The sequence below is a fragment of the Tursiops truncatus genome, chromosome 18, assembly GCF_011762595.2.
Source record: "Tursiops truncatus isolate mTurTru1 chromosome 18, mTurTru1.mat.Y, whole genome shotgun sequence".
Lineage (NCBI taxonomy): Eukaryota > Metazoa > Chordata > Mammalia > Artiodactyla > Delphinidae > Tursiops > Tursiops truncatus.
The window spans coordinates 12,464,935-12,480,115 of NC_047051.1; the positions used below are offsets into that span (position 1 = coordinate 12,464,935).

At 38.5% G+C, this 15,181-nt stretch overlaps 2 protein-coding genes across 2 annotated transcripts in view; one reads left to right on the forward strand and one right to left on the reverse strand.

Moving 5' to 3' along the window:
- SPART (spartin) overlaps positions 1–7,455 on the reverse strand; it is a 373,903-nt gene extending 366,448 nt beyond the window's left edge. The window contains exon 1 of the mRNA XM_033843895.2: positions 7,160–7,455. The gene's annotated coding sequence lies outside the window, so the exon portion shown is untranslated. The remainder of the gene's footprint in view (positions 1–7,159) is intronic.
- Positions 5,265–15,181, forward strand: RFXAP (regulatory factor X associated protein). The gene is made up of 6 exons (XM_073795482.1): positions 5,265–5,341; positions 6,034–6,116; positions 7,494–7,626; positions 7,701–8,490; positions 11,987–12,094; positions 13,709–15,181. The coding sequence occupies exons 1-6, from the start codon at positions 5,265–5,267 to the stop codon at positions 13,817–13,819; spliced, it is 1,302 nt and encodes a 433-aa protein (XP_073651583.1). The 3' UTR covers positions 13,820–15,181.

Consider the following 15,181-nt stretch of genomic DNA (forward strand, 5'->3'; position numbering starts at 1 on the left):
ATTAAATCATTTCCTCTATTCCATTGCAATGCTGCTTTAAGAGGGTTACAAAAGACACTGAAATCAGCTGCATGATGTAAACGAGTAGATGAAAGCATCCTTTATGATAAACAAGCTTTACCATTTGCATATGTAAAGTTTCCAAGGCCTGAAAAAATTGTAGCAAAAATGTCATTTTCAAAATGACTGACAATGAATACAAAAGAACTGTCAATACTTGAAACCGTCAAAATTACTTAAAAGAAAAAAAAAACTTTTCCGACATCATTACTTATTTAACAGATGGAGAGTCAGTAATGTTAGTTCAGAGCCAATTTAAAAAAGAACCACCAAATATTTTTACGAAGTCATTTCATTATTCATTAGCAATACTTAATTACCAAGAATCTTAGAGAAAGAGGCCACAGATCAATGAATGTTTAAAAGTAATCCCTTCAATGACAGATTACCCATAATTTATCAAATGTCAATGAAGAGTTTGAATGTCTTGTCCAAATAAGATGGTTCTCCAAGGAATTTTTTTCTTTTAAAGATTCGGCTCGGGCTTCCCTGGTGGCGCAGTGGTTGAGAGTCCGCCTGCCGATGCAGGGGACACGGGTTTGTGCCCCAGTCTGGGAAGATCCCACATGCCGCGGAGCAGCTGGGCCCGTGAGCCATGGCTGCTGAGCCTGCGCGTCTGGAGCCTGTGCGCCACAACGGGAGAGGCCACAACAGTGAGAGGCCCGCATACCGCAAAAAAAAAAAAAAAAAAGATTTGGCTCACATTATGGACTTATGTGGAATTTTTGATGCAATCAATGAAAAAAATAAATATCAAATTTGAAATACTGCAAAACAATGATGTATAGCTTCTAAGCTATATTTGCAAAGGTCTCTTTATTCAATTTATATTTTGTATATAATATGCATATTTTTTAATATACAGAAAAATTGAAAGACTAGGACAATAAACATACTTATCCTCACTACCTAGATTCAATAATTTATTTTGCCATAATTGCTTCCTATATGTATGTATATTTTAGCTAAAACATTTCAAAATAAAATATACATTATCATGCCACTTCATCCCTGTATTCTCAAGCATAAATCTCCTAAACATAAGGATATTCTCTTACATAACCACTATGTAATTACCACATCAAAAAAATTTTGGAATAATTATCTATGTAACCTAATACTCAGTCCATTTTCAAATGTCTCCAATTGTCCCCTAGATACCTTTTATTATTGTTTTTTGTTATTGTTTTTAAGGGGGACTCTAATCAAGTTTCACATATTGCATTTGTTTGTTGTATTCAGTCTCTTTTAATCCAAAAAATTTGTCAACCCTATCTTTAAAAAAATTTTTTTTTTACATTGATTTTTTCCACCAGACCAGTCATCTTTTAGAATTTCCACATTCTAGATGTTTCTGATTGTCTCCTCATTGTGTGGTTTAACTTATTCCTCCCTCCCTCCCCTATAAACAGGAAATTATAGGTTTCATTCGATTCATGTTAAACATTTTTGGCCAGAATACATCTCATGTGATGCTGATACTTCCTATTTGCTCACATAGGAGATCGGAGAGGTCGACTCTACCCCTATTACTAATGCAATTACCTGGGTTAGAAGGGGCAGTCAGATCTCTCCAATGTAAATGCATATTTACAGTGTAAATGAGTTCCCTCTTAAACTTAAAGGAAAGGGGATCGATCTCATTACAGTGCAGGGAATTATCTTGGCTTTTTCGACAAATCGAGTATTTTAAAATAACCTTGTTCACTGATGATTTTTGTATTTTCCAGCTTTGCAGCATAATCTATCTAACATGAGGATAGACAAAAGGATACTGACTCAGAAACAGATTGCTCTCATGTGGATGCTATGATGATTAGATTTAAAGATCAGTTAACATTTTACAACACCAGATGGGGTGGTTTTAAGCAGATGTGGAACATGTTACCCAGAATTTACAAGAAAAATTAATTGAGCTTCAAAAGAACTTTGAGGACAAAGCATGATTTAATCAGTCTAATTTAAAAGGTTTGGGATCCAGTTAAGACTTTCACACCCACTTGTCTGAAAAGAAGCTAAGTTGTGGCAGCATTTTCTACTACCTATATAGTCGAGAATGGTTTCAGTCCGTGCACTTACTATAAAAGTCTACAGGACATTTTAAATTAACGTAAATAGACAGTACAAAATATTAAAACAGACATCGGAAACACAGACATGTCCTTGAATTTTAAAGAAAGGTACTGTTCTCAAATATTTCATATTTTTATATAATCTAAAAATTTCTAAGTAGTATGATAAGATATTATGTTATGAAATTTACATTTGAAACTATGTATTTATTTTTTGGTTACTTTTTTTTTTTCCTGTTTAATTCTGATACTCAGAGTCCCCAGAGGCCTAGCACAATCTCTCCATAGTCTTTTGTATGAATATGCTCTAAAATTAGATAATGGTGATGGTTGCACAACTCCATAAATATATTTAAAAACACTGAATTGTATACTTTAAGTGGGTGAACTTTATGATATAGAAATATCCCAATGAGGTTTTTTAAAAAAGAATGATTGATTGATTGAATAAATCTTAAACTCATAGTCCCCGTCCTTGACAAATCATAGGACTTTATCAAATGTTCAGCCAATTATGATTTTACACTTTCATTTGAAATTCTAGGTCTTCTCAGAATATTAGACATACAAATACATTTTATATCCAAAGCAAAATATAAATTACATTGTATTTTAAACATCAGAACAAACTATTCAATACACCAACTCAGCAGCATAGTGTAAATTCAAGAGAAGAGAAATATTGACTTGTTTCTTCCTATATTGGTAACTTACATTAAGCTCAATTAAACAACAAATACCTAAGAGGTAAGGGATAACGTGTCCAGGGTGGATCCCTTGCAGGCAGAGCTTCATAGAAAACAGTTTCAGCCAACTACATAAGAAATAAACCCTGGTCAGTCTCAAGGATTGGATCCTGGCACCTGATCTCACCTGGGAAGGAGCTGGTGCTTCCCTAGCTGAGCTGGAAGCTTAGGGCTGGAGCCAAGGTTCTGCAGAGTCACACTACCTTGGACCTTAATTCCTTACTATGCCAGGGGAGGGGCTGATGCTATCCTATACTCGCAGTTTAAAGCTCCATAGCCTAAGCGTCTCGGTTGGATTCCTCTCCCAGAGTCTAACAAATGGCCCTTAGAAGGCAATGGGCAACAGTGGTTTGACACAAATACTATTGCCCCCCATGCCCAGCTTGACATTGTTCCAGAAGGCTTGGTGCCTTTCCAGCTTGGCCATTTGCCATTTTGACATACCATTAGTATACCCTTATTCATCCTAAATATATTTCTAAAAAGACTACTGGAATGGAAAAAAGTTTTAAACATTGTTCAGTTTTTTAAATTGAAGCACAGTGTTGTGTTAGTTTCAGGTATACAGCAAAGTGATCTAGTTATATTTTTTTTTCAGATTTTTTTTCCCTCATGGGTTATTACAAGATATTGAATACAGTTCCCTGTGCTATACAGTAAATCCTTGTTGCTTATCTATTTTATGTATACTAGTTTGTAGAGTCAAATTTTCATATTTAGTTACTTTGTTAAAGAAAAGAAAAATCCAAGATAGCTTTTTATCATATTGAGAAAATACAGATGTACGAATGTATGGTGTTGAACATTAAACATCACCTTGGAGTTACTGTCCAGCTAGAAGTTACTTGACAATTACTTTCCCCCCCTTTTTTTCCTTTGGGAAAAATTAAGTACTTCTGTTATTAATAATTGGTTAATAAACCTGGCACTTTGACTTAATTCTTCTGCTGAATTTCAGTAGCACCTAAAGTATATTCTCAACTCAAAAGTATTTTTCTTGCTCTTCCAGAGCCTTGAATTTAGTATATTCTTTTCTCCTTGTCTGACAATGTGAGACAACAGTTCATAAAAAGCAGTGGTGAGTACACATAATACAGATGGTGTGAAACCTAGGTTCTTTTTTGTTTACCTTACTTGAAAAAGTACTTCTAACAACAACTCTCCTTATTTTTTTAACTTTATTTGCATGACTCCTTGATTGATTCAACATGTTTTTAAGAAAGTCCTGTTCCCTGGGGCTGCATTACGACCGGTCTAGATGGTCCTCCTGAGACAGAAGCTGAAGTAAACCACACAGGAGGGGAGTAAACAGACGTATAGAATAAGTAGACTTTCACTGACCCTGGTCGACATGAAATCCTCCCTAAATGTCAACCAGGCTCAGACTTGCAAATCTAAAATAACCTCATGTGGAGAAGCAGGTCAAACCTTTTTTGGCTAGGAATAGAGGTACTATTCCCTGATTTAAGAAAAAGTTTATTCAGAAGCTGTACACTAAAGTTTTAGAAATGAATTAAGAATACCAATCTGTAAAGTGTCCATAAAGCACTGGAGATTCTGTTCTAGAAGAAATGAACTACTGTTTCCTGTTTACTGCATTCTGAGCACTGAGAACAAAGTCAGCCAGTAAGATGGGCTGAGGGCACAGGTAAGGAGACGCTGGACATCAAAGAGCCTCTCACAGGGCTTCCCTGGTGGCGCAGTGGTTGAGAGTCCGCCTGCTGATGCAGGGGCCACGGGTTCGTGCCCCGGTCCGGGAAAATCCCACATGCCGCGGAGCGGCTGGGCCCGTGAGCCATGGCCGCTGAGCCTGCGCGTCCGGAGCCTGTGCTCCGCAACGGGAGAGGCCACAACAGTGAGAGGCCCGCGTACGCAAAAAAACAAACAAAAAAACTATATATGCAAAATCTTATTGGTTGGTGACAAATACACTATATTAATGAAGGCCAAAGCTAGGTTATCTGTTTGTATATATAAGTCTACTAGATTACATTTTAGCTATAACAGATAAGTCAATGGTTCTCAGCCCTGATTACAAATTAGAATTACCTAGAGAGCTTTCTAAAAATATACATGCCCAGGCCCACGCCAGACCACTGGAATCAGAATCCCAAGGAGTAGGCCTAAGCACAGTAAAAGATCATTACAGTATATTATATTCTAAACTTAGGAAAGAGCTTACAGATCATTTAGACCAACTCCATCATTTTATAACTGAGAAACTAAAGCCCAGAGACTCCTGGTCCCCACCTGGTCAGTTGCACTGACACTTAGGGACTGAGCCAGGCCTAGAACCTAAAAGTCTGTGTCCATCCACGCTCCTTCTTTCACCCTGACTCATTCGTTTGTTAATATATTCATTCAGGAAATATTTTGAGAGCGCATTATGTGTTCAGCCCTAGATAATAACACCTGCTGCCGTTATGGAACATTGCTGGAAAGAATCCAAATGTCCACCAACTGGTGAGCAGATAAGCAATACAATGAAATAATATTCTACAATAAAAAGAAATAAACTACTGATACAATCAACAAAGTAGACAAATCTTAAAAACACTCTGCTAAGTGAAAGAAGCCAGGTGCAAAAGACCATGTTTATATGATTACATTTACATAAAATGCCCACAAAAGGCAAATCTGCAGTGACAGAAAGTAGATTAGTGGTTTCCTGGGGCTTGGAATAGGAGCAGGGGTTGGCTGAGAATGGACAGGAAGGATCTTATACAGGGTGATGAAAATGTTCTAAAACTGGAGTGTGGTGATGGTTGCACAACTCAATAAATTCACTAAAAATCATTAAGTTGTTCACTTACAATGGATAGTTTTATGGCCTGTAAATTATCTCAATAAAACTTAAAATAAAAAAAACCTGCTGTCATTTATTAAATACTATATAACAGGAATTTGTACTAGGATTTAAACAGTACTACCCTCAGTGATATGCTCATAAATTTTTTAAAACAAGTTAACTGATATAAAGAATGTTTAGCACACAATTTACAATTAATGATACAATATATGGCTCTTTATTTATTATACTTTAGTATGACTTGCCATTTCTTGCAAAATCCACTATCAGTTTTTATAATTATTTCACCAACAATAGTGTCACAAATTCAAACAATAAATAAATGCTTGATTTCTCTCTAATACAGCAAGGAAGTTGCTCACGTTATTGACCAAGAGTGTAGTTCTGACATGAATGTTGGCGGAGACTCTGTTTACATTAAGGACAAAAGTGAAAAAATGAAGACATATGCCAAAACTTCACTTGTTTTTCAATGACGTAAGCAACTTTTTTGCTGAAATAATGATAGCTGTTAAAAAAATGAAAGAATATTTCCTCAGTTGGGGGGAGGGGGTATTGACAATGTGACAGCCCCAGACATGAAACATTTTAAGTTTAATCTTCATTAACATTTTTACTATTACTTGCTTATGTCTGGAGACAACCAACAATAATTCAAACCCTGCTTTGTAGCATTTGACAATTTCCATGGTGTAAACAGTCCCACCATGGCTGGTTTCAAGCTACCAACATACCACTGAATGCAGAGTTGGGAAGAAATATGCAGTATCATACCACTAAACAGTATTTCCACATACAGATACAATAGACATAAATAATCTTATCGCAGAGCTAAGAGTAAAGCAATTAGAAAGAGATGTGTTTCAAGTTTTTTAGCCTTTGTTTCTAACATAATTTAACTGTAAATTTACAGAATTTAATTTTTAAATGAATTCGTGAAATCTTAACAGTGGGCACTCATCAACTGGCTCTAGCACACAACCAACCGACTGCCCGTTTTACCAGTGAGAAAACTGAAGCTCAGAGAGGCAGTCACTCACTAGCCCTGGTCACACAGCATGGTGCCACCCAGGTCGGTCTAATTCCAAACCTTCTCCCATCCACCGTGCCTCTCCTTCAAATGTAGCTGGTGACCGACCCACACATCAACACCCAAACACTAACGTCAATGGACTGGTCATTTGTTGGATAACCATTGCTTTCCTTTCCAATAGGTGGAATGGGAACTCTGACCAGGGCAGGAGGAAAAAATAAAACGAAAGAGCACATCTAACCGACAGTTTTGCTCAGGACATGACAGGATGCGGCCCTTCCCGAGACTTGGCTGAGTTCAGATTCAGCCATCAGCCATCGTGTGACAACTGGTAGAAATGATAGATCACTGTGGGTTTTTTTTTTTTTAACGTTTGTCATTCAGTATTCCTTTTCACACATTTTCACTATAGTTACTGAAAACGTTATTTAAGACTTACCTTGGAGGTCACAGCAAAGGCCAAGTATTAAAAATCAAATGTTTCCAAGAGAGAAAAAGGTTTCAGGAGTAAATCATTTAGTTCTCCACACAGATACTCCTTGGCCCCCGGTCTGGTCCACTCCTCCACGGTACCATTTTCAAATCGGCCGCCTCTGCCTTCCTTGACTGCTAACTACTGGGGCCCGGTTGTGACACTGCCACATCTCCCTTTTCAGTCAGCTTTTCAGTCAGAAATATTTTAATGAGCGTCCTGACGCCACATAAGATTGCTCAGGAAAAATCTGAATTTACATTGTGGAGTTCCAGTACAAAAGTGCTTTGAAACGTTCTAGGCAGCGTAGGTTCCAGGCAAAAGCGCTGTCCCGCCCAGCACCTCAGTACCTCAAGTGCGTTCAGCAAACCGGCGGGCGCCGGCGGTGACCGCGCGGCGCAGCATCTCCCGCCAGAGTCCACAGCACATGCGCAGTCAGACCCTCCGGCGGCCGCTCAGCTCCGCCCCTCGGAGGCGCCGGGTTCCCTGAAAGGGACAGAGCGTAGAGACGCTCAAGCGCGGGCTGCAGCCGCGCAGGCGCAGTCGGGGCGCCGTTGCTGAGCCAGCCACTTTTCCTCTCGCGGGTCCCGGGTCGTTGGTTTGCTAAGTGCAGTTGGGCCCGGCAGGTGCTGAAGGGTTGGGGTCGTGGACCCCCGCCAGGTCTCAGCAGCACGGAGGTGCAGGCTGTCGCCGAGGGCGCGGGGCCGGGCGCCGCTAGCGGTGCGCTCCGCCCCGGGGCCCCCGCCCCTGCCTCCGGCCAGGCCCGGGCTCCAACCCCCGTCCCAGCCGCGGCCTCGCAGTTCACCCTGCTGGTGATGCGCCCCTGTGGAGGGCCGGACGAGGCTGCGGCCGAGGGGGTCCTGCGGCAGGCTCCGGCCCTGGGGGGCAGCGCCGGGGCGGGCAAGCCCGTTCGGTACCTGTGCGAAGTGGCGGGGGATGGCGAGGAGGAGGCGGGGGAAGACGAGACAGACCTGCTGGACACTTCGGACCCCCCGGGGGGAGGCGAGAGCACGGCTAGTTTGGAGGATCTGGAGGACGAGGAGACCCACTCTGGGGGAGAGGGCGGCAGCGGTGGAGCCCGGAGACGGGGCAGCGGCGGGGGCAGCATGAGCAAGACCTGCACCTACGAGGGCTGCAGCGAGACCACGAGCCAGGTGGCCAAGCAGCGCAAGCCGTGGATGTGCAAGAAACACCGCAACAAGATGTACAAGGATAAATACAAGAAGAAGAAAAGCGACCAGGCCCTGAACTGCGGTGGGGCCGCCCAGGCTGGCAGCGCAGGAAATGTCAAACTTGAGGTATCGACTGGGGTCTGGGGGAGTGGGAGGTGGAAAAAGAAACCCCACTCTGGCCGCAGACCGCGTCTCCAGCGCCTGCCTACCGCCTCCCAAATGAGCCAGGTTGCTGTGGCAGGACTTGTGGCTGAGAGTTAATGAGTGCTTGCCCTCAACTACAGTTTATACAAACATATGCATCCTTGTGAGGTTCTGGTGCATCCTTGTGAGAGATGAATAAATCTCAATGAAAATGATGTGACATGTCAGCAAAGCTGTCGTTTCAAAGGTCTGGGATATGGGCTGGAAGGGCAGATAGTAAATGATTGACCTGATTCATCACTAGAGGAGCAGGCAAAGAGACTTAGGAACCTGCGTGAAATTGGTACTTTGGAGAAGATAATCTCTTCCTGTTATCACTACCCTATTCTCGGTATCCTTTTCTTAGTATACTTATTCTTAGTACCCTGTTCTCAGTACCCCTATTAATAGTACTCTTTTAGTGTTCTTAGTGTTATTTTCTTAGTTAAACCTATTCTCAGTTCTCTGTTCTTAGTACTCTGTGCTTAGTACTACTGTGTTCTCAGTGTCCTGTTCCTCAGTTGATTTTGTTCTTAGTATCCCAATTATCAGTAAATAAGCCACTTATTACAGAATGAAATAGTCATTTGTCCCTCTGTTTGTCCCAAACATACCCGTTCACTTCAGAATTCTTTACAGAGAGAGGAGATAATATACTTCTTTTCAAGAAGGAAGTATTTTACCTGTAGCAACTTTCTTTTTTTAATTGCCCAGCATTTACATCTACAGTTTGAGGAAAATGTACAAAAGGCAAATAGATACTGAATTCGAATCTCTCCCTCCACCCCCCCCAAAGAACCTTAATAATTTTCCTATTCTAAAATAATTTGCATGATTTTTTTAGGGAAGATACTTAATTGCTATAAGCAACAAATAATAGCCATTTATCTTACAGTATTGGGACACTTTACCAGTTCTGAGGAATCAAGAGCTGTAAGTCTTTGTTGAACTGAGTGTAAAGAAAATAACTAACAGGGACAGGCAGGATACATTAAGGGCCAACTGTACAGTGGTGCTTTAGTAGTGGAGAGGATAGATCATTGTAGGCTGAGATATTCTAGAAAGGCTTTGCAAAGAAAATACAACTCAGTGTAAGCCAGAAAGGACGGCTAATAGTATGTGCTTAATCAGCTAAGTTTCTTAATGTGCCAGGCACTGTGCTAAACTGTAAATGGAGCCTCACACCCTTCAGCAATGAGATAAGTACTATATTTTACATATGTGGAACTGAGGCACAGAGAGGTTAAGTAACTTGGCCTAGGTCGTGCAGCCAGCAAGTACTCAAACCCAAGCACTCTGGTTCTAGAGCCTTCATTCTTATCCCCACACTATACTGCTTCCCTAGAATTTTGGTGATGAAAAGAAAGAGAATACATTTTAGTAAAGGAAGGGAAGTGGGAATACAGAAGGCACTTCTGGGAAGGCAGCAAGGGGACCATTCTAGCTAAAGCAGAATATTTATGTGGAAAATTCCCAAAAGATAAATTTAAGAGTTTGAAGCCAATTTTTGTATGATGTTGAATGCCAGGCAATGGATTTTGAATTCGGAGTCTTCAAAAGAAAGTTCCTAGTTAGGAAGTAACAGGGGCTCCAACTCTGATGGAGTGGATTAAAGTCAAGAGCCTATAGATTTAGAGATGTTTTAGGAGATGATTATAGTAGGACTGGTAGGTGGTGATGGGGTCTTCTGCCATAGTGTGAGCAGCAAGATTAGAAATTAAGAGATTTAAAAATCAGTATTTCTTACACAAATCACGGTTAAATGAGAAACAAACGTATATAATATTTAGTCGATGTATCTAAAAATTATGCTGTGTGAGAGACACATAAAGGAACCAGGGATGAAAGAACTGACCTGTGGGATTGATCATTATCATTAGATATCTAAAAGGCTATCATTTGGAAGAAGCAGTAGACTTATTTTGCATAGTTCTGAAGTAACTAGGGCTCTTAGGTGAAGATCACAGGGGTTATGTGTTTCAGCTCAACCTAAGTAAACACTCCCTACGTGTTAGATATTCAAAACCAAATAGGATGCCTCAAAAGTTGGTAACTCCTTAGGACAAAAAGTGTTGAAAATTTTTGAAAAGGGAATTCCAACACTTGTAGAAGTTTGAACTAGATGACTCAAGTTTATTTTCACTACAAGCTTCTGTGATTTTGTGTTATTAACATTCAGAATGTACACAGTGCTGTGTGTGAGGTTGTGAGAATGCAGGGTACTCCATCATCAATTTCGGCATCCCATTTCTTGTGCAATAAAAATGAAGCACAGTCCCATAAGTAGTTAATCCTATGGGGAGAGAGGGAGGAAAAAATTATTTTTGTTTTCTCTGGGTATTAGATTCCTCTTTTTACAGTTTTTTATATTGTGAGGCTTAAAATGTTAAGGGATTGAACATCTTTTTTAACATCAGATTGATAAACTTCTCATAGTGAAAGAAATAAAGAAAGGGAGTATTCTAATAGACAACTCAGAGGACATTAGAAAGAAGGTCAAGAGAAGAAAACGGCTTCAATAATAACCAAAATGAAGAGCAGAATAAGAGTGAATTCATACGTGGCACAGCTTATGTGACTTTATATTTGGTCAGAATTTTTGGATGTGGTCAGTATTGTATCATGGTTTTATAAGAGTCAGAATGTTTCAGTGAACTAACATTTTGTTAGCCAGGAAAATTGTATTTAAGATTTTATCAGGTCAGTGGGGATACATAGTTGGTAGTAAGTGCTGCTGATTTTGTTTGAGGAACGATGTCTCAAAGAGAATGGTGTCATTTTAGGACTTGCCTGTTTTGTCTACACCAGTGGCAGGAGATTACTTATACCAGTGCTTTCCAGTCTTTTCAAAGCCAGTTTGTCATTTTTCTCCTGGTGACTTCCAAATTTTGAAATCTTTGTGTATCAATTGCTTCTTTGAGTAATATTTTACTCCCCTTCCCCATTTTTTTTGCTGTTGTTAATTTGTTTGTTGTTGTTTTGTTGGGCAAAAAACTATCAAGAGTGTTTTATTAGCACTACATGAATGGCCTTTGAGTTCATATATTCAAAGGCAGGCAAACTTTGGTTTGGCCTGGATAGCTTTATCTGAGGAGAATGTTCAGTTTGCACTTGGCACTTTTTTGTAATATTGAAAATCACTCACAAATATTAAAATAGGTTCCCTTCCCCTACCCTGCTCCACTATTGATTTTTGAGACCTTCTGGAGACAGAAGATCCCAGGTTGGAAGCCCTGGAGGGAGAGGGAGTGAGGCATGTTATATAAAATTAACTGCCAACACTTTGCCTAATGACTTAAAGAGGGACTTTAAAGGCTCCCAGGAACTGGGCAAGAAGGAAGAGAAGCAAAGACCTGTTCATTACTTCATTGAAATGCCTCTAATCATGGATTACTATATCAACATTTAATCCTATTTGCATTTTTATCTTTTATCCCAGGAAAGTGCAGATAATATACTCTCCATTGTTAAACAGAGAACAGGATCTTTTGGGGATCGACCTGCAAGACCTACTCTTTTAGAACAAGTGTTAAATCAGAAAAGACTGGTAAATATCTGTTTGTAAAGTAGTTACAAATCTAACAAAAGTTGTTTGTTATAAATGGAACTATTTAGCTTTTGAGATCTTAAAATTTGTTAAACTGGTAATCAGAATAGAATTGTGCCTCTGCCAGTACACGCTGGAATCTCATAAAGACAAAATTACAAAGAAAGTATAATTTCACTACATAAAAATGAATATTGTAGTTAAAAATGGTGGTAAAAATAAAAATGCAAACTTGAAAATAACATACAGGAAAAACATTTGCAACAAATATGTAAAAGACTGTGGTTGGTATGGTTGACATTTTTATCACACAGATAGGGGAGGAAAAAATTTTGACCTCCATACATTGCAAAAAATATAAACAGAAAAAAGCAGAATGCTTCCCTTATATGATATGGAAAGATATTTCATATCAGTAAAGATCACACAATAAACAGTACAATAAGTGAAAATTATTTAAATGATAACACACAGTGATGTTGAGGGTTCCATGAAAGGGACTCATTCTGCTGATGGCATCTTGTATTAGTACAGCACTTTAGAAAGCAGCTGGGCAGTCTGTATCCCTTCACTCAGAAATCATACTTACTGTGAAGACATTCTCAGGAAACAAATCCTAAATATGGATAAATTAAGCATAAGGATATTTGCCAGAAATGTATTTATCACAAATAGTAAAATGGTAGTTTAAACAACCTCAATGTCCAACAGTCTCATAACAGCTAAGTAGACTTTAGTACATTTACTTAATAAATGTTGGGCAGTCTTTACCAATAAATTTTAAAGAAAAGTAATAAATAGGAAATAGACTATGCTGTAATATTGCATTTTAAAAATCAGTTTTTAGTGATAACGTTTCCACCTTATTTGGTTTATCTTGTTCACTTTATTAGGTTCAAGGTTTTTTTACCTTCATCAATTTATATAAGTATTTTAATAAAAACGTATTAGCCATAGTCTATTATATTTGTCATATGAGTATAACTATATTTAAAAATGGTGAGTGTATAAAACTATGTTGGTTGTTTCAGAGCAGTTGTATTTCTTTTCTGAAATTTTGGTAATATGCTAATATTAATTGTACATGTATACCTATATATACACACACACATACCTATACACACAGACACACACCATTTTTAATTTCTCAGAAAGACTTAGTAAACTAGTGGCAGGAACTTGAGTTCCAGTACTAGTCATACATGTATGTGTTTCTAAACTGGCATTTAACCATGTTCCCATGGTATGCCTTTTCCTTTTTTTTCTTGCTGTAATCCAGTGCTGTTTTGGGCTCTTATGTTTCGTAAAGGGTATACATGCTGGCATATCATAAAAGCATTTCCTTGGTGTGCAAAATCACCAATAAGATCAGGCTTCACCAGTGAGTTTTAGGTTTTAGTATTTGATATACGACATCAAATTTTATTATTATTAGTTTGCAGTTTAATTGCAGTACATCAGATGCAGAAGTGAATTCAATTTAGGCATGTTTCGTTTCGTAAGCATATTGTATCTTGTGTAAGGATATAGAAGAGTAATTTTAGAGCATGAATATGATCTAATCCCATAAAAATAATGTTATTAATAAATATTTTTTTATTTTTCCTTTTTAAGTCATTACTAAGAAGTCCAGAAGTGGTGCAGTTTTTACAGAAACAACAACAGCTATTAAATCAGCAAGTTTTGGAGCAAAGACAACAGCAGTTTCCAGGAACATCAGTGTGAGCGAATTTATCAAGAAGTCCTACACGTTTTTTATCTTATTGTAGTGGATGGACATATTTTTAATACTAAAGATAAATGGGGCAAGATTTGCCAGTAGAAGGTAAACAGTCATTTTCCTGTGACTGTATGTGTGCATTTGGGGACAAATAAGTATTGCACATTGTGCATCTGATCCTTTCAGATCACTGTGGATTTGAAGAAATCAGCTTATCTTTCCAAAGTAATATTTAATTACAATGTTTTTTTAAACAAAATGTTTCTCTTCAGTCATTGTTACTGAAGGTAATGAAGCAGTTGCTTTCTGTGGAAGTCACGAAGTTAATAGATATTAATCTTGAATCATCTAACTCAGTAATTCTCATCAAAGGGCAGTTGGAAACATATGGGTATGTTTTTGCTTGTCACGGCGACCTTGAAAACTGCTGGTTTTTAGTGAATGGGACAGGAATGCTAGGTGTCTGGAATGGTCCTCCACAACTAAGAATTATGTTACACGCAATGCCAATAATCCCCCTGTTAAGAAACACTGAGAACTACTTGTGATGATAAAATGTAGTTGGGGCACCTAGAACTGGGTTCTCGTAATAACCTTTTCTTTGCAGTTAAGACTGGAGCTGTCAAAGAGGTAAGCATATTTTCTGTGTATAAGGAAAGTGATCATTGTTAAATAGCTGTGAGATTAGGATGTGCATCTCCTTTCAGAGATGTGCTGGTAAAACTCGAGAGGGATTAACCAAGTACCCTGGAATGAGTGCATCTCCTAAAGTTGGCTTCTCTACTTCTTGTTACCTATTAGTGTTGATCTCATTTAAAACAGACACTCTTGTGTGTTGAATTTGTGAACAGTACAAATGTATCTCATCCCACCAATGTCAGGACAAAATTACCTTTTTATACTCATTTCTTTTTAAAAAAAGAGATCCTGAATATAAGAGTAACACTCCAGCATTTTGTCAGTCTTTTTCAAAATTGAGCTATTTTAAGATTGTGTTATTCCTAAGTATTGTTCAAAGAGTGATGAGTAATCCGGATAGATACTTTTTTCTTGTATTTTCTCCTAGGAAAACTTTTAAAAGGCAAAGCTTACCAATAAGAGTATCAAATCAAATGTCAAGAAAGTATTTCCAGTGTTAGGACAATAAATGCATGTGCCTCAAGTTAAACTGTGCAAAAATTTGTTAGTTTCTTGGGTTTTAAGCTCTGAAATATGTATCAAGTTAAACTTAGTCATGGCTGTTCTAAGATGTACTTAAGGAGAGAAAGAATCTTATGTTCATTTTTTATACGTGTTTTATACCTGCATATCTGTGCAAAAATGCTTTTACCAGAATTATTCATTAAAGTCCAGTTATTGACCTTTGA

Bases quoted from the DNA above. Each gene is read 5' to 3' on its own strand.
- RFXAP (XM_073795482.1), top strand. From the start codon at position 5,265: ATGTGTTCAGCCCTAGATAATAACACCTGCTGCCGTTATGGAACATTG. The intron at 5,342-6,033 runs GTGAGCAGATAA...TCTCTAATACAG, and splicing joins ATCCAAATGTCCACCAACTG to CAAGGAAGTTGCTCACGTTA. The intron at 12,095-13,708 runs GTAAATATCTGT...TTCCTTTTTAAG, and splicing joins TGTTAAATCAGAAAAGACTG to TCATTACTAAGAAGTCCAGA.